Source organism: Ailuropoda melanoleuca, chromosome 6, assembly GCF_002007445.2.
Source record: "Ailuropoda melanoleuca isolate Jingjing chromosome 6, ASM200744v2, whole genome shotgun sequence".
In the NCBI taxonomy this organism is placed as follows: domain Eukaryota; kingdom Metazoa; phylum Chordata; class Mammalia; order Carnivora; family Ursidae; genus Ailuropoda; species Ailuropoda melanoleuca.
Window position 1 is genome coordinate 35,322,136 of NC_048223.1, and position 22,978 is coordinate 35,345,113.

A 22,978-nucleotide genomic window follows, 5' to 3' on the forward strand; every position below is an offset into this window, starting at 1 on the left:
TCAGGACAACCCTGAGATGCAACTCATACCCCAGGGCTTTCTGCAGGATCAGGTCAAAGCTACCCTTTGTCTAAGGTCACACCTTTGTTGGGGCCCCTGAGTGACTCAGTGGGTTAAGCATCTGCCTTCAGCTCAGGTCATGATCTCAGGGTCCTGGGATCGAGCCCCATGTTGGGCTCCCTACTTAGCGGGGAGCCTTCTCCCTCTGCCTGCTGCTCCCCCCCTCCCTCTTTCTGTCTCTCTCTGTGTCAAATGGATAGATAAAATCTTAAAAAAAAAAAAAAGCATCACACCTTCGCTTGACTTTTTCCCTTCCCCAGTCTTTCCCCACTCCCTGACCAGCCTCCCTGGGGGAGCACTTCCCTAAGAAATCACTTACATGCAAACCCTCACTTCAGGGTCTGCTTCTGGAGAACCCAGCCTGAGCCCCTCCCTAAGAATATATCTGCCAGGGTGGTGGTCTGTATGCATCCTTGCACTGTTTGTGATCGGTTACACCTTTATCTGTTTCTCCTTTGCACCTGTTTGCCCTAGACAGGGAACATCCCCACTGTCTTACGTTTTCTTCCAGGGAAGTCAGCTGCTCATCCAGTCTCACTTGGTCTGTCCCGAGAGGAAATGTCCCCTTCTCTCTGTCGGGAGGGACGGGTGGGAACTCCCAGGGCCCTGTGGACTCTGCTATCAGCTCTTCTGTGGCGTTGATGACTTTCAGGACTTCTGTGGAGATGTTGCAGAGAGAAACAGCAGAATACTTCTGTTTGGTCCAATAACAGAAGGGGACAGAAGACAAGAACAGCACATTAACAATGACATGGAAGCTCTGCGTGGTCATGGTGCCCGTCATGAGACTGATCCCATTATAACACACAGGAACGTCGATGTGCCCAAGGAACAAGAAGCTTAAAATATCTACACAGCAGGGGGGCACCTGGAGGAGGCCTGATTTGACATGGCCTAGCTTCTGTGACTCACACTGAATTATTTGATTCTGTCCCTCCACTGTCTTTCTCCTCCAGGGAAGAAGGAGACCTCAAGGAGAGGCTATTACATCTTCTGCCCACTGCTGGTGGTTTATAGCCACACCTCATTTTCTGGATGATATTCTACTTCTTTGACAGAGCTTCAGTCACAGACTCTGTCCAACTACATCCACGGTTGGTCCAGTACGGAGCTTTCTGGACTGGGTGTTAGGAGACCTGGGTTCTAGATCCGGCTCGCACTTCATTTAATGATGGGATCTTGACCCAGTTACTTTGCACTTCTGGAACTCAGCTTCGTCATCTGTACGATGAGAGTGTTGGGAGAGTTTCCCTGCAGCCTGTCCGTAGCCCCTGTGTGTTCAGCTCCTACACATGTGTTCTCAAGCCCGTTCTCCCTCACTCTGCTCAACCATAGAGGCTGAATGGAGAAACACTCCATTTCCCTCCTCCCCTGCAGCCGGGGCAGTCTCGTGACACAGTTGTGACCAGTGAGCCTGACAAGAAAGCCTGCTGAGTGGTCTCGAGGAAAGCTTTTGTTTTCCTAACCAGGTGAATAGATCCAGCTGATGTTCTCCTTCCCCACTCCTTTCTACCTTGATCACAGGCGTGCAGTTGTGATGAATACCAAAATGCTGAGTAAGGTGGGTCAGAAAGCCTGAAAGAGCCTGGCCCAGACAGCCACGGATCAGCTGAACCACCATGAGTCACCCCCTGCCTCTGAACATCTTGTTACATGAGAAAAATAGTCCCCTACCATTGAAGCCACTGTTGGCCAGATTTTCTGTTATTTGCAGCTGAATATATTCCTCACTGACACAAGCTTTTACATTCAGGACTGAAAATTACAATCAGTCCAGATCTGGGCCAAGGTCATTGACGGAGAGAGGCACTGCAACCACAAAAAATTATCTGCATCTTTGAGTTCATCAGGACATAGAATATCAAGCAGTCAGCTGGAGTTCAATGTTTCTGGATGGCAATGGTTTCTATCTAGAATCAAGTTTATTTATTCTATCAAAGGGTTTGTAAACTGGAAGTCAAATATTGCCTACACTCGACCGGGGTGTGTGTGTGTGTGTGTGTGTTTACCATTTACCAGTAAAATGTTTCGAGAAAATCTGGAATTTCAATGCTTTTGGTACCTGCTAAGCTACCTTTTTCACTCATATATCCTGGCCAAAATGTTAATGATGGCTGTAGCTAGATTTTGCAAGTCTGTTCCTCCAACTAGATTCTACTTGCTAGAGGATGTTTTGATACCTTTCCCAATTCACCAAGGAATCGATGTGTTTAAATGACGAGTCAGTGGCTGAGTTCACAGTCTAGAAGCTGGCTCTGGGCTTCCACGCCAGGGCACATGGTCTCGTATCTGTCAACCTTTTGTAGGGTTAAGGGACATGTACTCAGAGGGCCCCCCATCCAGCCTGTCTGCTCCACAACAGCTGCTTGACTGACCCAAGAGCCACACTCCTTTTGGTTCAAGGGACTTTGCTACAAACCCAAACAATTGGGTCTGGGGTGTCGCAAGAATGGGATGGAAGGAGGGTGACACAGACCCAGTGGAATAAGGGCAGTGTCCCTGGGAGCAGCCAGGATCAATGCTTCACCTGAGGAGAAACTTGCAGGGGCTGTCCCCCACTCTCTCCCCCCTGCCGTGACTTGCTGTGGCAGGTTGTGAAGATGAATTGGGCTCAGAATGATTTTGGCACAAAACAGCTGCCACTGTTTGCTTAAGTCCATTTTAGAAAAAGTGACGTTGTATGAATGAAGGCAGATTTGTCACCCTTCTCTCAGGACATAAGTTTGTGTTTAGAAACTCTATCCCTTATTTGGTAAAAGGGATGTCTTCGTACATTTTTTGAAAAGAAAGACATGACTAAGATTCAGAACAAGACCACAGCACAGTAGAAGGGAAAGTGTGAGCATTTACACATGTCTCCAATTACGACAGGGTCATTAAATCGTCAAGGTTATTAATGGAAAGGATTTAAGAGGTGCTGAAACAGGTTCCACGTTCCGACTCCAGCTGAACACATCACATCAAAGCAATAAGATGGGCATCCCTGTTGCTTTGCCGTCATTGTTCCATTCTATCCATAAATAGCCTTGTTTATTCAACCATAGGGGTTGCGAGCTGGAAGCCAAATACTGCCCAGAGGTGTGCTTTTTGACAAGAATGCCTTCCATGAGACACACATTTGCTAGTTCTCTGCAATCCCCACACTGTTCCTTCTACATATTTTTTGGGGGGTGGTCTATGGTGTGCAGACTCTGCTCCAGGTGCTGGGATCAAGGGGACAATGGATGAAGTCCCCGCCCTCACTGCATGCCTTTAGTCCTACCCTAGCCACTTGACCCTCGGACATACTTCCCTGGCCCCTGAAGGCATCTGCATTTGCCACTAAGTCAGAATGTGGTGTACCCAGCCGCTGGTCTGAGGAGAGCACCACAGCCTCACCTGGCAGGTCTGTGGTCTGGGGAAAGCCCTGGAACACTTCAGAAGCTAAATAACCTCCAGACAGAGATCTTGGTGAGCCAGATGGCGGGAGCACTCCCCCCAAGTCCGGTGAGTGAGCTCCCCATGGGGGAATACACACCGCAATCCACCAGGCTTTGCAGGGAATCAGGGGCTCCTTGCCCACTACCAAGGACTGGGCTGTTCGCTTGCACATGGGAGTGGGAGTGAACAGTGCACCTACCGGAAGTTAAGATACCTGGGATCTAAGTAGCTGTATGACAGGAGCAGGGCTGCAAACCTCCCCGTTCCTTAGTTTCCTCACTGGTCCAATAAAGGAAATCAGATTTGTTACAGGGCTGACATCGACTTGTTATGTAAATGTCCTGCTCCCTGCCCAGTCTAGATTTAAAAGTAGAAAGCACCTTGTGCAATTATGTTAAATAAAGCTATATTTAGCACTGGACAGGGTTTTGTTCGGATGAAAAGCTGGTGTGGACGGGGGTGCTGGCAGGAAGCCCTGTGTGTGGGAGAAGTGAATAGCTAAAGGATCCTTCTGCTTTATTGCTTACAGCCCCAGAGAGCTGAGCTGAATGGCACAGACAAAGCGCAATTTAGAGCCCAGAGAGAGCTATTATGGTCGCTGACGGTACTCCAGATAGTAATTACAAGATGGATTCAATGTGGCAGCTTCGTGGGATCAAATAAGGAGAGGTGAAAGTGTGGACATTAGCAGACAGCATAGGGGCAACTACAGAACAGGAAGGTTGGCCTCAAGGACGCTGGAGGCCAAGGGCCCCACAGAGGATGGGAGGGAAATGGCCATGTAGTAACAAGTTCAACCTTCTAGTGATCAAAAAATATGAATTAAATGACAACTTTTATTACACGCCAGATACCCGTGCGATTCCCTTTTCAATGCGTGGTGTGTGCCAACATGACTTGACACGGCTGGGGTGTGGTTTTCAGTGGTTGGTCTACCATGGGATCCGTTTGCTCTGATGCACCCACGTGCCTCGGTCCCCCAACCACTGAATGTCACTGTCGAGAGCCCGAGTGTCCACTTCCAGGACTCAGTCTGTGTCCCAGCCCCATGTGGAACATCAGATCCATAATGCTGACCTCACTACCTCTGGGGCTGACCCAAACAGTCCACACTCGGGGTACAGAAGGTGATGAGAAGCACTCGGTTTCCTCGATCACTTACTAGAGGCAGCAAAATAAGCAACCTCAACAAAGACTCAGGATTCCTGCCTGCCTGTAAGCAACAGCAGGACCAGGGCAGACCTTTCAGAAGGTTCTGTACCACTCCGAGGCTGGGTCCCGCCATTGTGGCCCTTCCAATGAGCCCAAGAAAGCAGAAGAGCAGGGCAGGACTCAAGTCATAAACCCCAGCTGTCTCGTTCTTTTCTCTCTAGGGACTGCAGAGAGAAACAAGACTTCTTTCCTTTTTGTCTCGCTCCCCACAAACTTGAGCCTTAGTGATTTCTCCATCTTGTCCCTGTGCATCCCTCTTCATATGAAACGTGTTGCCAGAACAAATTCCTCTTCCATTCTCTTTCTTATAAACAGTTTGCCAAAGACACGCAGAATGCAAGGTGTTGCCAAGGGGCCGATTCTGAGTTCTTTAGAGTCCTACAGAAAAGATGGTTTCCAACCTAAATGCTAGGTATACTTGCTTATTAGCAATCCTTGCAAAGTCTCCTGAGATTTTTGTCTGGTGTCATCGTTCATTTCAAAGCTTTGTGTTGGACAAAGAAATGCAGACTCATTTCAAGCTGGAATAGACAGGAATGCTCCTTACCAGAATAGCTCAAGCTTGCCAACATGTGAACAGCAGGAGCGCGTGAAATGCCTGGCTTCCCAGAGAGGGAAGACTCTGGATGCCAGAGGGCTGATTCCAGCCCAGGCTCCACCCAGGCGCACACATGTGTCTGCCTGACTCAGCTGGGCCAAAACAGATTCCATGTCTGGCTGTGTGTGATGAACTGGGGCTGTGACAAAGGCCTGGGCTGTCTCTTTATTTGACTTGATTTAAGTCTCAATACGATCTCATGGAATACAATGTGGGAAAAAAGCTTTGCTGGTTCAATGATGTGTGCAGGTGTCTGGGGCAGAAGAGGAATTTTTTAGCTCTACCTTGGGAACTGTTCTGATGCCTATAACAAGAGTAGAAAAGCTAAACAGGTAGAAGCTGAAGGGACCTGGGCACTAGGGTTTTTGTGAGATACACAAGCAGGCAGTATGCTTTGAGGTCCACGGGCCCGTCCATGAAACAGGGGTGGGCAGTGGTGAGGGGACTCCCACCATGGCAGGGTCTTGCAAAGGGCCTCCTTGTCCACTGGGCTCAGCCCACAGCTCATCATTCTTTTAGGAGCCTATAAAAATGCTTTAATTTCTTTCAAAATCGGAAGAGAAAAAGGCACTCTTAGGTCCAGGAACATGTTTTAATACATAATATTAATATATTAATCTAAACCAACACACTTGTGAAATTTGATTTGTGTGTTTTATGGAGGAAAGGGCCATGAGGGCAGAAGTGCTTGGGAACAGGGAAGTCATAAGTTGGCCCTGATGGGGCTGCTCTGAGACCCTCTGTGAGAAGGCATATGGGCAACATCAGCCCGGTGGGGCCTGTCCTCTGGGAGGCATTGCTGTCCTCCCTAGACAATTGTCAAGGCCCCAAGCAGGCCCCTATGAGAGGGCTGTCCATGCATACTTGGGAGAAGCCTCCCTAGCTTCCTCCAACTGCTGTAGGGAGACGGTGGGTGTGGGTGCTGCGGTCCTGTGGCTTCCTACTCACGACTGATGCTAATGTGACCTCCTCATTGCACACCCTAGACCGTGAGGCTTGGGAAATTCAGGTTACCCTGTCTGTGACACTTTGGGCAAATGATTTAACCTCTCTGTGCCTCTGCTGTGAAAGAGATAACACCATCTAGCTCAAGGGGCTTTGGGAGATTAAATTAGACAGCACATGTCAAGTGTCCACACAGTGCCTGGGTCCAGGGTTGGCCCCTCTTCAACACCCCCACCCCTTCAACCTGCCCCAGTGCCTCTAAGTGGGCCTGTTACTGGTGATGGCCTGGTGACTTACATGCCTTCCATTATATACCATGCTCTCGAAGCAGCTTTCCTTGCCTATTTTGTGTTTGGAAGAAAGCTTTTCACTGTTCTTTACTGAAAAAAAGTTAAATTTTGCTTCTTTTCATTTCCCAGTTTTTTTCTTGCCAACTAAGAATATTTTAAAAAGAGGGGCCCCTGGGTGGCTCGGTTGGTTAAGCGTCTGCCTTCAACTCAGGTCATGATCCCTGAGTCCCAGGATAGAGCCCCTCATCAGGCTTCCTGATCAGTGGGGAGTCTTCTTCTCCCTCTGCCCTTCACTCAGCTCATACTCTCTCTCTCTCTCTCAAATAGATAAAATCTTTTTTTTTAAAAGAATATTTAAAAAAATTTTTAAAAAGCCACTATGATCTAGTATTACCCACCACCACCATAATTTCATAAACAAGGGGTAACTTAACATCAAAAAAGGAGAATGTAGTATCTGAATATAGAATGGTCTGTCCTAAGAAATGACAGTAGGCAACCTGACATGGACATGCAGCCCGGCCCCCCACCCCCTCTAGGCACACACACATATCCTGGACCCTGTATTTCCCCTTGACTGGGAGCAGAGCGAACCGTGCATATTAATATGCAATAAAAACAAGGGATGTCATGGCCTAGCTGGGAAACTGAACCAACCAGCCTTCAAACATCACCTGCTATTTCTATCATCACTAATTGAATGCAAGCCTTCAGGAAGAGTCTGCTCCATGCCAGGGCCCTGGCACAGAGCCCTGCAGGGGATGCAGAGGTGAGTCAGCCATAGTCCCTGTCCTCAGAGAGCAGAGAGGGACACGAAGACCAAGAGCAGGCAGAGGAAAGGCCCTGCCTGCACCGTGAGCGATGGGCTGCAGCTGCAGGGGCCCCACCACTGTGCGACTTTGGGGTTGGTCTGGAAACACAAGAAAGAAGTTAAGAAACAGCAAAGATGAGGAGGGTCCTTCAGACACCACTCTCCCGAGACATGACGACATGGGGACCGGCACTGCAGCCTGGGGTGTGCAGAGGATGACAAACAGGAGAAGGGAGGCGGGGACAGGGCAACGCCCTGAATGCCAAGTTCAGGGGTTTGAGTTTTGTGCTAGGTCAATCAGGTGCCACCGCAGGTTCCTGCGGCTGTTGTTCTCAAGCGCTGGCATTTCCCGAGCACTTGAACTGCGTGCCAAGCTCTGGGATGAGCACTTTACTGGCCTTGCCTCTCTGAGCTCTCCTGACCACCCTCTAATGCACGTACTAGGATCACATCTCCCAGATGAGGAGCTGAGCCTTAGGGAGGGGTGTGCTCTGAAGGAGCGGGCTTTGCACCCAGATCTGCCTGATTTTGAAGCCCAAGTTCCTCACAGGAGTCTCGAGAGGCTTAGGTTTTTAGGAAGGCAGTTCTGACTGGCGGAGGAGGGACAGATTTACGGCTAGGGAGAACCCGAGGCAGAGAAAAGCACTGGAAACTATTACGGCAGCTGGAATTCAAGGTCACTGGGGCCTGGGGTGGGGCAGCTGCGTGGGAGTACAAGGGTGAGAGCAGTTTTCTGGAAAAAGAGCTGAGAGCATGCTGTGGCTGCAGAGTGGGGAGGGAGGCAGCAGGACGGACGGACTGTAAGCTCAGCGAGCTGGCACGAACTGATGCCAGTAAGGCGGTTTCAACGCCAGCAGAGAAAGAAGCGTTCACTGGGCTCTTGGAATAAGGGAAAAGAGTATTTCAAAGATCCTTTCTGACCAACCAAGAGACTGTGATTACCAATGGCCAGGATGGAATAAGCTCCAGGTCATCCGTTTAGCCTTAATTTTGAATCTGTCATTTTTCAAAAAAGATTCTTATTTATTAGAGAGAGAGAGTGAGCAAGAGAGAGCACGAGCGGGGTGAGGAGCAGAAGGAGAAGCAGTCTCCCTGCTATGCAGGAAGCTCGACACGGGGCTCGATCCTGGGACTCCGGAATCATGACCTGAGCCAAAGGTGGATGTTTAACTGACTGAGCCACCCTGGTGTTCCTTGAATCTATCATTTTTGCTGTCAAGTCTCCTGAGTGGATTGGGGGGACACAACCTTCATAGCTGGGTTGGTAAAGAAGGAGAAAATGGTGAAAGCGTGGGGCCCTCCTGTTCTCCTTTTAGCCTTGTGATAAACGAATGTTCCTCAGGGGGATAATGGGAGACCGTGGACATCCCAGGTTTACCAGGGCTCTCCTACGGACCTGTTGGAACACAAAGGGGTAGCGCTCGGGCAGCATAGAAAAGCCCTTCAGGAGCTCACATCAAGTAAAACCCATGTAGGGCCCCACCTTCTCCCCTGCTGAATGCCGCTCCTGAGACCCCTCTAGGAGGGAACAGAAGAAGAAAAGAAGGCAGCCAACTCAGAGCTAATGTGGGTCCACGCGGTGGCATTAGGACTCCAGGCTTCTCATTATTACATTTAGCCCTCACAACCTGACACGGTTGGTGTTTTAATTCCATCTCTAGAGATGAAAAAACCATGGCTCAGAGAAGAAGATACAGAGCTGGGATTTGAGCCCAGAGACTTTGGTCTCCGAAGCCCACGCTCCTTCCCACCTGTCACACCACCTCCTCTGTGCATAATTCCGGGGACCCCCTGGTCTGTAGGAAGTGACTGTGGAACTGAATTGTACTGAATAATCAGATCAGTGAACAATAGGTCAGCAAGAGAAGGAACACAGTGACATTCAGCAGAAGGGGCTTCTTAATTTGGTCACACCAACAACCAAGCTACACTACAGAGCTTGAGATCTCCCCAGTGACAAACTCTGGTACTGAGCCTTTCTGAACTTGCTTAGGACTGAGCCAGCGAGGACACTCAGGACACTCAGTGAAAAGGAATGTGGTCTGTAAGGAAATCTGCTCTAAGTGTGGTCCAGACTTCACGGTCTCCTTGTTACTTTTCTGTCCCATATTACAGATGCTGTCTTGGCTAGAAGAAATGCCTCCATCAAACTACCAGAGGAAGCAAGGAAATTTATCCAAATGCCCCGATTTCATGTATTTTTTTTTCTCTTTTCAAAGGTAAGAAAAGAAACTCCATATGTCCTCTTAAATAGTTGACAGAAATCTGCTAGAAAAATTCAATGCAAATATGTTTCATTTCTCATAAGACATAAGGCGCTCTGGAGATTCCTCTGCAACCCGTCAAAATACATCCTCCACGAACAGACCCCTGTCCCTGAAGTGACTTGATGAGAGAGGGTGACAGAGAATTGTGGAAGGAAATTGGAGCGTAAACCTAATAAATTAGCATTTGTAATAAAATGAAACTACGAACCATAACAGAGATTAGAGAACTGACCTCCAGGAATGTTTGGGTTCCTAAATCATCTAGGTTTTGATGGTCAAGGCCACGTATGAAAGAAGTAAGATTTCCTGTCTTAATGGTGATGACAGAAATGAATTTTTGAAAATTCTGCACTTTCGTTCCAGAATTAACCCCCCTGGTCTGTATGTTTTCCTGAGGTCATGTTCTTGTTTGATGTCAGCCACCTGACACCCGGTGAAGGCCACTTCAGGACTGGCGAGGGTGCCCTGGTCGGGGTATGGCAGGCAGGACTTGCTTTCCCAGCAGAGGGGGTGATCGTGGTCATCAATCTTTTTTGTTTTTGCATACTTACTGGCTGTTCCTCAGAAAAACAGTTCCTGATACTGAGTGGAAATGTTTGCCCACTGCTGGTGGTAACCGGGGTGTTGCTGGGGCGCATGCTCACTTCTGAAGAAGCCCAGTGAGACGTGAAACCACCTTCCATGTTCACTGGGAAAGGACATGATCGTTTCATCTCATGGCAGCCTGGGGGATCTTGGGAAATGAAAGGTCCTCCTTGTCACTTCTCTGCGGACACCTTTCCAGGTGCTCCCTATGTCACTCAGAATAAAAGCTGAAGTTCTCTGCATGGCCCCCTGTCACTTCTCTCACTGCTCTCCCATCGCCACGTTGCTCCAACCACCTGGCTTTTTCATCGGTTCCTTAAACTTGTCCAGGTCATTTCTACCGTTAAGGCTTTGCTTGTGTTGCTCTGCCTAGAAAGCCCTTCCTTTAGATCTTTGCCCAACTCCTTCCTTCTGGTCCTGCAGGCCTCAGTCCAAGGGACACTTGGTCAGAGAGGTGTCTGGAAAGACCTTCCTGGACTCACCCCCTCCCAACTCCCTCCATCTTGCCCTCCTTAACCTTCTTCTTAGCCCTTATCACTATCTGACATGGTCCCCTGAACCTATTTCTGTATTTATCAGCTCTTTCCTCCAACAGAAGGTAAATGCCACAAGGTGGGTAGCTCTTCTCTCTTATCCCTGCTGTATTGCAGCTCTTAGAATAGGTCAACAATTATTTGTTGAATAAATGGCAAATGAACAGGGATTCACACTCTAAAGATTGTGCGGCCACCTCTCACAAGGGATGCGGGCACGTCCTTATTGTCTCCTGTAAGTCCTGTCGGGCCTAAGCACCAGGAAGATCCATTCACTCCTTCACTGGAGGGAAAATTAAGGACCTTTCCCTCTCACTGCATCCTCCCCTCCCCCAAATAACTAGTGAATATTTATCCCAACACCATTTTATTAAGAAGTTTCTTATTCCAACCAGGGGTGAGAGGTAGGTGGCAATCATGAGATAAATTGTGAGTTAAATTTTAATATATTCTAGGCTGTACTTCTGGACTAGTTCATTATATCTTGTATCACTCTCTCACAAATTTAATTACTGTGCCTTTAAAGCATACCATAATATCTTAATACAGAGGTCCTCTTCATTCCTATCTTAGTTTTTGTAAATGTTTCTAAATTATTCTTGACTTTTTTCCTATCAGATTTCTATCAGATTTTCCTTCTTTTGAGAAGTTAAAAAATGTCTGGTTCAGATTTTGATTTGACTTACATTAGGCTTCTACCCTAATTTTGGAAGAATTCGCCTTTACATTATCTTTTCTTCCGTCAGACTGCTATTTTTCCTGGAGACTTGCGGTTTTCTTAAGTTTTAATGTCATATTTTTTTATTCCTTGTGTGGAGAGAATTCATTTCCATTTTATCTGCTCTCCCCAACTCCCAAACTTGGTTTGAGATTCATCTGTGAATTTCATTGCAAATTAATGGCTAAACTAGAAGCCCCCGACATGAGGAGCTCTATGTAAATCCTGGAATTGACACTTAAGCTGTACTGTGTAATTATGCCTGACGATGTGCAATTATGAACATACCTGCTACTAACAGACTGTTTCTTTCAATAGAATGGGTTTTTATTTTTGCATCTATTTGTGTTCAAGGTTGCTGTATTCTTTTTCAGGCTCTTTATGTCTCAGGTAAATCGTGATCTCTGACCTTATGTAGGCCTTCCCTGCTGTGTGGGGATCCTATTTGTCCACATAGTTTCTTTTCCCATTCTATGCAAGAGCTATTTCAAACCCTCTCTACAATCTCGAAAGTTCAATTCTACCACCCCTTCACCTTCAGGAGACAGACTTACTTTCTAGTTCAGAGAGCGGGGGATGGGTGGTGGGTGGGGGGTGGGATGGGNTGGGTGGGATGGGGGGGTACAGGACATAAAACCAAACCTCTCCAACTTCCTGACATCAAATTTACCCACTTACTTGTATCCGGACCAAATCTGTCTGCTATTGCAGTGCTGATGCCCCATCTGTTTTCTGGACCTCATCTCCATTTCCCCAAGAGTCCCTATTGTTGGACATTTAGGTCATTGTTTCCCTACAAGAATAATGCAATGCTTGATGGATTGCACTGATGTACCCTGGGATGCTTCAGTTTTTCCATAGGATAAAGGATGGAAAGTACAATTGCTGGATCGAAGGGTATGCCCACTCTGATTGCTCGGACTTACCCAGTTACCAGTGTGCTAACTTGCACTCCTACTATTTTGTGTGCATTAGACTGCCTCTTTCCCTGAACTCTTAGCCACATTGGTTATGGTTCTTTTTAATCATCCAATTTGTTAGGCAAAGTGACATTTCGTTATTTCAATTTGCATTTTTGTTGCTTGTCTAAACAAATGATGAACTTTGCCCCGTTCACGGCTATTTTCCCAGGATCTCACTGTGCATTTGTTCAATGGGAAAGATGAATGCACAAACCATATGCTAAGCTCTGGGCTACATGTTGAGTTAAATACAGATGAAATACAGTTGAAGTTAAGGATTTTTTTCATATGCTTATCGGTCATTTACTTTTTTTTTTTTTTTGTGGTGAATTGCGTGCTTATGTGCATTGCCCTTTTACCCATTAGCATTAGGAGGCTAAATAATTCTTTGCCCATTATATATTTAAGCAGTATGTCCTCCTAGTTATTATTTGCTTTTTAATTTTATAGCTTTTGAAAAATCAACATGTCTTCTCCCCCAGATTTGTTGAGAGATAATTGAGACATTTTAAGGTGTATATTTAAGGTGTATAAGGTGTCAATTTAAGGCGTATAACATGATGATTTGATACACTTATATATTGCGAAAGGATTGCCATAATAGGGTTAGTTAACACATCAATCATCTCCTATAATCACCTTTTTTTTGATGTGTGGTGAGAACATTTAAGATTTACTTCCTCAGCAACTTTCAAGTATATAATACAGTATTATTAACTACAGTCACCATGCTGTATGATCCCCAGTACTTACTCATTTTATAACTGGAAGTTTGTACTCTTTGACTAACATTTCCTCATTTCATTCATCCCACAGACCCTGGCAACCACCATTCTGTTCTCCATTTCTATGGGTTTGGCTCTTCTAGATTTCACATATGAGGTCATACGGTAGTTGTCTTTCTCTGACTTATTTCACTTAGCATAACACTCTCAAGGTCCATCCGTGTTGTCACAAATGGCAAGATTTCCTTATTCCTCAGGGCTGAGTAACACTCCATCGTACATATATGCCACATCTTCTTTACCCATTCATCTGTAGATGGATACTTAGATTGTTTTGATATCTTGGCTACTGAATAATGCTGACATAAACATGGGAGTGCAGATATCTCTTCCAGATCCTGATTTCATTTCCTTTGGATATATGCTCAGATATTACTGGATATTACTGGACCACATGGTAGTTGAAACTCCCTACTGTTTTCCACAGTGGCTGTACCCATTTACATTCCCACCAACTGTGTACACAAGGGTTCCCTTTTCTCCACATCGTCACCAACGCTTGTTTTCTCTTCTCTTTTTGATGGCAGCCATTCTAACAGGTGGGATGATGAGTGATGTTAAGCACCTTTTCATGTACCTACCTACTGGTTATTTGAATATCTTCTTTGGAAAAATGCCTATCGAGGTCCTCTGCCCACTTTTAAATCAGGTTGTTCACTTTTTTTTCGTTATTGAATTGTAGGAGTTCCTTATACATTTTGGATAGTAACCCTTATCACATATACGGTTTGCAAATATTTTCTCTCATTCTGTAGGTTGCTTTTTCATTTCATGGATTGTTAAAGAAACAATCTCCTTGCTATGCAGGTGCTTTTTGGTTTGATGTAGTTCCTCTTATTTCACATATTATTTTGTTACTTGTGCTTTTGGTGTCATATCCAAAAAATCATTGCCAACACCAATGTCAAGGAGATTTTTCCTTATGTTTCTTGAGGAGTTTTAGAGTTTCAGTCTTTAATTCATTTTGAGTTAATTTTTGTGAGTAGTGTAAGATAAGGGGTCCAGTTTCATTCTTCTGCATGAGATTATCCAGTTTCCCCATATTATTATTTTTTATTTTTCATTTATTTTATTTTTTTTATAATAATTTTTTATTATGTTATGTTAGTCACCATACAATACATCCTTAGTTTTTGATGTAGTGTGCCATGATTATTTGTGTATAGCACCCAGTCCTCCATGCAAAATGTGCCCTCCTTAATACCCATCACTGGCCTATCCCATATTATTTACTGAAGAGACTATCCTTTTACTATTGAGTATTCCCAATTGAGTATATGAGGGCTCTTGATTCTGTTTCATTGACCTATATGTCTCTGTTTATGCCAATACCATACTATTTTGACATCTATGGCTTTGAAGCATGGTTTGAAATCAGGAAGTGCAAATCCTCCAGCTTTGTTGATTACTTTGGCTCTCTGGGGTATTTGTAGTTTCATACACATTTTAGGATTGCTTTTTTCAATTTCTTTGAAAAATGCCATTGGAATTTTGATAAAATTTTGTTAGGGATTGCATTGATTCTATAGAAGGATTTGGATAATATGGACATTTTAACAAAATGAATTCTTCTGATCCATGAACATGGGGTATTTTTCCATTTGTTTGTGTCTTCTTCAATTTATTTCATCAAAGTCTTATAATTTTCAGAGTACAAATCTTTCATTTTCTTGGTTAAATTTATTCCTAAGTATTCTATTGTTTTTGATGCTAATATGAATGTGATTATTTTCTTTATTTCTTTTACAGATGTTTCTTTGTTAGTGTGTAAAATACAACTGACTTCTGTATTGGTTTTGCATCCTGCCTATTTACTGAATTTGTTGATTAGCTCTAACAGTTCTTCGGAGTCCTTAGGATTTTCTCCATATAAGATCATATTGCCTGCAAACAATGGCAATTTTACTTCTTCCTTTCCAAATTGGATGCATTTTATTTCTTTTTCCTGCCTGACTGTTCTGGGTAGGACTTCCTATATTATGTTGAAGAGGCGTGGTGAGAGGGGGAACCCTCGTAAAAGAAGAAAAGCTTTCAGTCTTTCACCATTGAGTATGATGTTAGCTGTGGGCTTGTCATCTGTGAGTTATGTTGAGGTATGTTCCTTCTATAAACAATTTATCAAGAGTTTTTATCATGAAACAGTGTTGAATTTGGTCAAATGCTGTTTCTGCATCTATTGAGAAGATCATGATTTTTATCCTTCGTTATATCAGTGTAGTATATTGTATTTAATGATTTGTATATGTTGAACCATTTTTGCATCCCAGAGATAAATTCCACTTGATCATGGTGTATGATTCTTTAATGAGCTGTGGAATTCAGTTTGCTAATATTTTGTTGAGAATATTTGCATCAGGGATATTGGCCTGTAGTTTATAGTGTCCTTATCTGGTTATGGTAAAAGGGTAATGCGGGCCTCATAAATTGAGTTTGGGAGTATTCCCTCCTCTTCAATTTTTGGGAAGAGTTTAGAAGGTTTGGCACTTATTCTTCTTTAAATGTTTGGTAGAATGAAACTCTGTACCGTCTGGTCCTGGACTTTTCTGTATTGGGGGGTTTTTGATTACTGAGTCAGTCTTCTTGTTCATTATCGGTCTATTCAGATTTTCTATTTCTGCATGATTCAGCTTTGGTAGGTTGCATATTTCTAGGAATTTATCCATTTCTTCTAAGTTATCCCAATTTGCTGGCATACAATTGTTCATAGTGTTCTCTCCTGGTACTTTATATTTCTGTGATATCAACTGCAATGTCTCCTTTCATTTCTGATTTTATTTATTTGAATCTTCTCTCCTTTTCCTTAGTCTAGCTAAAGGTTTGTCAATTTTATTTTTTCCCACAAAACCAGCTCTAGTTTCATTGATCTTTTCTATTGTTCTTCTGGTCTCTATTTCATTTATTTCTGCTCTGTTTTTTGTTATTTCCTTTCTTCTGCTAACTTTAGGCTTAGTTTGTTCTTCTTTTTCTAGTTCCTTGAGGTGTAAAGTTGGGTTGTTTATTGAGATCTTTCTTTTTTCTTAATGTAGGCATTTATCACTATAAACTACCATCTTAGAATCACTTTTGCTACATCCCATAAGATTTGATATATTTTATTTCCATTTTCATTTGTTTGAAGATTTTTTATTGCCTTTTTGATTTATTTTATTACTTTATTATTTTTTAAAGATGTGATTTATTTGAGACAGTGAGTGAGCAAGTGAGTGCATGAGTGGGGGAGGAGATGAGGTGCAGAGGGAGAGGGAGAAGCAGATTCCCCTCCAAGCAGGAAGCCTGAACTGGGGCTTGATCACTACCTAAGCCAAAGGCAGACACTTAACCAACTGAGCCACCCAGGTGCCCCTTAATTTCTTTTTTGACCTATTGACTTTTTAGGAGTGTGTTGTATAATTTCCACATATTTGTGAATTTTCCAGTTTTCCTCCTGCTACTGATTTTTAGTTTTATACCACTGTAGTTGGAAAAGATACTTCATATGATATCAACCTTCTTAAATTTGTTAAGACTTGTTTTGTGACCTAACATATGCTCTATCCTGAAGGATGTCCCATGTAAGCTTGAAAAGAATGTATATTCTGCTATTGTTGGATGGAGTGTTCCATATATATCTCTCTTAGGTCCATTTGGTCTGAAATACAGTTCAAGTCCAACCTTTCCTTATTGATTTTCTATCTGGATGATTTATACACTGTTCAAGGTGGGGTACAGAAGTCCCCTACCCCTATTGTATTGTTGTTTATTTTTCCTATCAGATTTGTTTGTATTTGCTTAATATATTTAGATGCTCCAATATTGGGTGCATACAGATTTATGATATTTATATACTCTTGATGAATTGACCCCTTTATCATTTTATACTGACATTGCCTCTTATTACAGCATTTGAGTAAAAGTCTATTTTGTCTGATATAATTATAACTACCTTTGTTCTCTTTTGGTTTCCATTTTTATGGACTATCTCTTTCCATCCCTTCACTTTATGCCTATGTGTGTCCTTAAAGCTGAAGCAAGTCTCTTGTAGGCAGTGTGTATTTGGGTCTTGTTTTATTTTTATACATTCAGCCACTCTACGTCTCTTCATTGGTGAATTTAATACATTTATATTTAGAGTAACTATTCACAGGTAAGGACTAATTAATGTATTTCATTAATTGGTTTCTGGCTGTTCTGTTGTTCTCTTGTTCCTTCTTCCTCTCTTGCTGTCTTCCTTTGTGATTGATGAGTTTCTGTAGTGGTATGCTTTGACTGCCATCTATTTATCTTTTGTGTATCTACTGTAGATTTTGCTTTGTATCATAAGGCTTACACAAAACATCTTATAGATATAGCAATCTATTTTATGCTGATAACAACTTAACTTCAATGACATACAAAAATGCTCTCTACTCTCCCCCTTTATGTTTTTGATATCACAATTTACCTCTTTTTATATTGTATTCATTAAAAAATTATTGTAGCTATAGTTATTTTTAGTATTTTTTGTCCTTTAATCTTTTTACTGGCATTAAGTGGTTAACACACTACCATATTAGAGTATTAGAGTATTCTGAATTTGATTATATATTTACCTTTATCCATGTGTTGTATATTTTCATGCCTTCATATTATTAATTAGTGCATTTTCATTTCAGCTTGAAGAACTTTAGCATTTCTTGTAAGGCAGGTCTAGCTTTGCTTAACTCTGATAGCTTTTGTGTGTCTGGGAATGAATGAGGTTATCTGTACTTCATTTCTGAAGGGCAACTTTGCCAGATAAAGTATTCTTGGTTGGCAGGTTTTTTTTTCTTTCAGCATTTTGAGTATATCATTCTGCTCTGTCTTGGCCTGAAAGGTTTCTGCTGAGAAATCTGCTGATAGCCTTATGAAGATTCCCTTATAAGTGATAAGCTTCTTTTCTCTTGCTGTTTTTAAGATTCTCTTTTAGTCCTTCATTTTTGTTAGTTTTATTATAATGAGTCCTGGAGAAAAAAAATTTAAGTTTGACGTGTTTGGGGACTTATGAGCTTCATGAATTTGAATGGTCAATTCTCTGCTCAGATTTGGGAAGTTCTCAACCATTGTTATTAAAATATTTTTTAAAATATTTTATTTTTTTATTTGAGAGACAGAGACTGAGAGAGAGTGAGAGAGAGCAAGAGAGAGCATGGGGGGAGGGGCTAAGGGAGAGGGAGAAGACGACTCCCCACCAGAGTCAAGCAGGGATCCTGACATGGGGCTTGATCCCAGGACTCTGAGATCATGACCTGAGCCGAAGGCAGACGCTTAACCTACTGAGCCACCCAGGCAACCCTCAACCATAATTTTTTAACATAAGCTTTTGCCCTCCTCTTTCTTCTCCTTCTTGGTCTCTAATAATTCACAGATTGCTTCTCTTGATGGTATCCATAGCTCACATAGGCTCTCTTCACTATTTTTCATTCTTTTTCTTTTGTTCTCCTCTGGCTGGATAATTTCCAAGGTCTGTCTTCTACTTCACAGGTTCTTCCTTCTGCTTGATCCATTTTGATCTTGATACTCTCTATTGCATCTTTCATTTCATTCATTGTATTCTTCAGCTCCAGAATTTCTGTTTGGTTCCTTCTTATGATTCCTACCTCTTTGTTAAACTTCTCATTTTGTTTTATGCACTGTTTTCCTAATTTTATTGAATTGATTTTCTGTGTTTTCTCATAGCTCATTGAGCTTCCTTTAAAAAGCTGTTTTGAATTCTTCGTCGGGTAAATCACAAATCTCTATTTTTGGGGGGTTGTCAGTTACTGGAAAATTATTGTGATCTTTTGGTGGTGTCGTGTTTCCTTGATTTTTCATGTTCCTTTAAGTCTTGTGTTGCTATCTTTGCATTTGAAGTAGCAGTCACCTCCTCCAGCCTTAACTGACTGGCTTCAGGAGTGAAATACCTTCCATCAGCTTTACCAGGGATCCTGAGGCTTTCCCAGGCCTTCGATGGATACTCCTGCTCCACACTTCCTTCTCCCTCCTGAGGCAGAATTTTTAAGCTTGTATGCCTTCTCTCAATTCTGCAGGGTACCAGGCTGAGTGCTGACAACCTCCCTTTTGCTTTCCCAAAAACAGTGCTATCCTCAAGTTTATGGCCTCTCTCTTGCTCACAGATTTAGTCCTGCCTTGTATGCATGCTCACTAGCCATCTGCCAAAGCTTGATCTTGCTATAACCATTGGAAGTGTACATAGGGAGCCAGCCATTTGGTGGAGATGTGTGTGGGTAAGGCACACAGAGTACTGGAGGTGTCTGGGCCAACGGGGAGACCTATAGATGAGGTGTCCCCATGGTGGGCAGGTCTTTAGATGGGAGTCCATGATGCTGTTAATAGGATCTGAGTCCACTTGATACATTGTGAGTCCTGGCTGCTGTTCTCAGAGCTGCTCACCATCTCCTAATCAGGTAGCTTACGACTCAGTATTCTGAATGGGGAGAGCAATGAACGGACCTCTTTGGTAGTGTCTGGCACAGCTGGGGCAGCTGGGTGCTCACTTACATGCTCTTACTTTCCCCCATGGGAGAAATCACAGGCCAAGAAAGGCTCTCTTGGCACTGAGTTGTGCCACCCTGGGGGAGGGGTGAGGTGGGTAAAGTCAAACTGTTACTTTTACCATCTCCAATGTGTTCAGTCTTGGATTTGTTTTTGCTCCAGCAGTGTGCTGGAACTTCTCTGACGGACTCCTGGACTTCCACATTGCTCTTGCAGGTAGGTAATTGTCTAAGTCAGTGTTCTCCAGGGGCTGGTATGGCTGAGAGGCATTGGAGCTGGCTCACAGGCCACATTAGGGTCGACAGTTGGGGCTGGTGTCTGTATTCCTATTACTTGATGCATAAGTGAGTGAGACTCCTCCTGGGGGTCTATCTAAATCATTTTAATTTTTTTTTAAAAAAGATTTTGTTTATTTTCTTTTTTACTTTTTTAGAGAGAGAGAGCACAAGCAGGGCAGGGGCAGAAGGAGAGGGAGAAGGAGAGAATCCCAAGCAGACTCTGCAGTGAGTGCAGAGCCCAATACAGGGCTTGATCTCGTAACCCTGAGATCATGATCTAAGCCAAGAGTTGGATGCTCAACGAACTGAGCCATCCAGGGGTACCCTAAATCATTTTTATTCTTTACAGTTTTATGGAGAGAGGTTCACAGTTTTCATCAAATTCCTGAAGAAATTGGTAAGCTTCGAAAGGCTAACAGCTATTACTGTTGAGTTTTTATCTTCCTATTTATCAGCTATTCTTCACTCAATATTTATGAGTATTTATGAATTTCCTACTACATGTCAAACATCGATCTAGAAATTTATCAAAATAATTGTTTTCCCCCTTTAATCTGTGAATATAATGAAAAATATTATTAGGTTTCCTAAAATTGAGGTTATTACATTCCTAGACAAAATTCTCCTTGGCTATTGTAAGTTAGTATTTTAATAGGCAGTTGGACATCAATATTATGTGCCAGAGGGTGTGCATAGAAACACATGGGACATCGCCTATGGTGTCCCAGACATCTTTCTGTTTCAGTTGAGCCATTTGATAGCTTTTATTTTTGAAATTATTAGTAAAGCTCAGGAAAAAAAAATAGGCCATTGGAAACAATTTGTTAATATATTAAGAATTTTTGAATGTTTATTAACCAATGAGGTAGCACGTAAATTTTTAGAGGCATATGATTTTTGGGTCAGATTCAGACCAAGTTTTTTTTTTTATTTTAAAAGATTTTTTTAATTTATTTGACACACACAGAGAGAGAGTGCAACTAGGGGGAGTGGCAGGCAAAGGGAGAGGGAGAAGCAAGCTCCCTGCTGAGCAAGCTCAATGTGGGGCTTGATCCCAGACTCCTGGGATCATGAGCTGAGTTGAAGGTCAGTGCTTAACCAACTGAGCCACCCAGGCATCCCCAGACCAAGTTTTTAAATAAATAAAGTAAACTTGAATACTTTCATTTTTTGGGATACTTTTAATTTTTTAATGCTAAATTGTATGGGAATAATTTGTACCATGAATGACTGATGGATTTTATTGGCAAAGATCACTGGGCCTAGCTTCTTTCTAAGGATAGTTTTTTGACCACTTTGCCAATTTCTTCTGTCTGGATTTTACAGTCAGTTTTGCTCATTTTCTTCTTTAAAAATAGTATTTAAAAAATCATTACAAATATCAAAGTATTCACCTATAATTTAAAATAAATCTTATTATTTTTCTTATTTTTTCAAATGTATATACATGCTATTTTGATTAACAACATAAATATTTATGTAAAAGCATTTACATTTATAACTCATGTATTTGTTTGATCAATAGTATAATATTATGATGTTCAAGATACTTTTGATATTTACAATGAATTCTCATTCAGGAAAGACTCTCTAGGTGCTTTGAGATGAATGTCTGTCATCAGAATTATCTAATTCATTGAGAGGTTTGTTTGTTTGTTTGTTTTTTAGTGGAATATGTGTTGAGTGTTTCCAAAGGCCATTTTGGCATCAGTTGGGATTATCCTGTGCTTTTAAAAAACAGTACTACCGGGGTGCCTGGGTGGCACAGTGGTTAAGCGTCTGCCTTCGGCTCAGGGCGTGATTCCGGCGTTATGGGATCGAGCCCCACATCAGGCTCCTCCGCAATGAGCCTGCCTCTTCTCCCACTCCCCCTGCTTGTGTTCCCTCTCTCGCTGGCTGTCTCTATCTCTGTCAAATAAATAAATAAAATCTAAAAACAAAACAAAACAAAACAGTACTACTAAGCAATTTATTATAACAGTGAGGTGTCCTATTAATTTCATTTTTGCATTCTCAGAATAAATGCATTAGTTGTGTGGGTATGTGATTCTAATATTGCAACATTTGGTTTGCCAATATTTTATTCAGGATTTTGGTATTTGTGTTTGTAGGTGAGACTGTTATATATTTCTTTCTTTTGTTTTTATATTCTCTCTACCCAGAAGTGTTTTCCAAGAGCACAATCCTGCTTATTCTGCCTAGCTGCAGACACACAGTAGGTTCTTTGCTTTCTTTCCCCTCTTACTTCCTATGGTCCCACTTCCTCAGGGCATCTTACTTTTGGGCCTTTGTGGGGCAAGAACCCTGAACCAGTGCCTTGTTTTTTAGACCTTCCTATTTGCAACCTTCCAGAGCAACTCTGCCTTTCTTTCTTCAAGCTGCATATGTCCTATGTCCCATTGTATTGCTGTGGCTGAGGCAACATCAGTTTTTCCTGGCCTTTTAGGTAACACTTGCATTTCACAGAGGCTTTAAGGAATCTTTGCATTGGAGTCTAGGCAATCTTTCTCTAGTGCTTGGTTCATCTTCTGCCTAGAGAAGATGTTGTTCTCTGGAAGCCCCAGTAATCCAGGAGAGAACCTGGAACTCTTCCCAGGCAGGGAGGCCCCTCATAATACACACACAGGACACAGTTGTGGGAATGAGTGATGCCAATGACATCCTCAGTGGTATGGAACTTCCTCACCTGTTCAAGCCCTGTGGATAAGAGATGTAGCTCTAAGTGCACAGCTAAAGCTTCTTTTTTTCCCCTAGGGCAACAGTTAAATGGACAGTTAGAAAAGAGGTGTTAATTCTTCAACAGGCATAGTCCTACTGATATCAGTCACTTGCAGGATACAAGTCAGTATCTAACACTATATCCTCTCTAGCACCAACTGGAGATGAACACACTCTTCTGAAATAGAATGTGACCTGGGATGAAAGACACTGAATCCTTATGTGAACCGTGTGTTATTTTACAAGGGTGAGACACACGCAGACAAAGTTGACTTTATGTTAACACTGATATCAATGAAAAGTTTTT

At 42.8% G+C, this 22,978-nt stretch overlaps 1 protein-coding gene across 5 annotated transcripts in view; it reads right to left on the bottom strand.

The window, feature by feature from the left end:
* The window catches only part of MYRIP (myosin VIIA and Rab interacting protein), a 361,216-nt gene that overhangs the window by 21,000 nt on the left and 317,238 nt on the right, over positions 1-22,978 (bottom strand). For all 5 annotated transcript variants that reach the window (XM_019807381.2, XM_019807380.2, XM_019807379.2 and 2 more), the window contains one exon: positions 560-754. In XM_019807381.2, the coding sequence (XP_019662940.1) occupies positions 560-754 (195 nt within the window). The remainder of the gene's footprint in view (positions 1-559; positions 755-22,978) is intronic.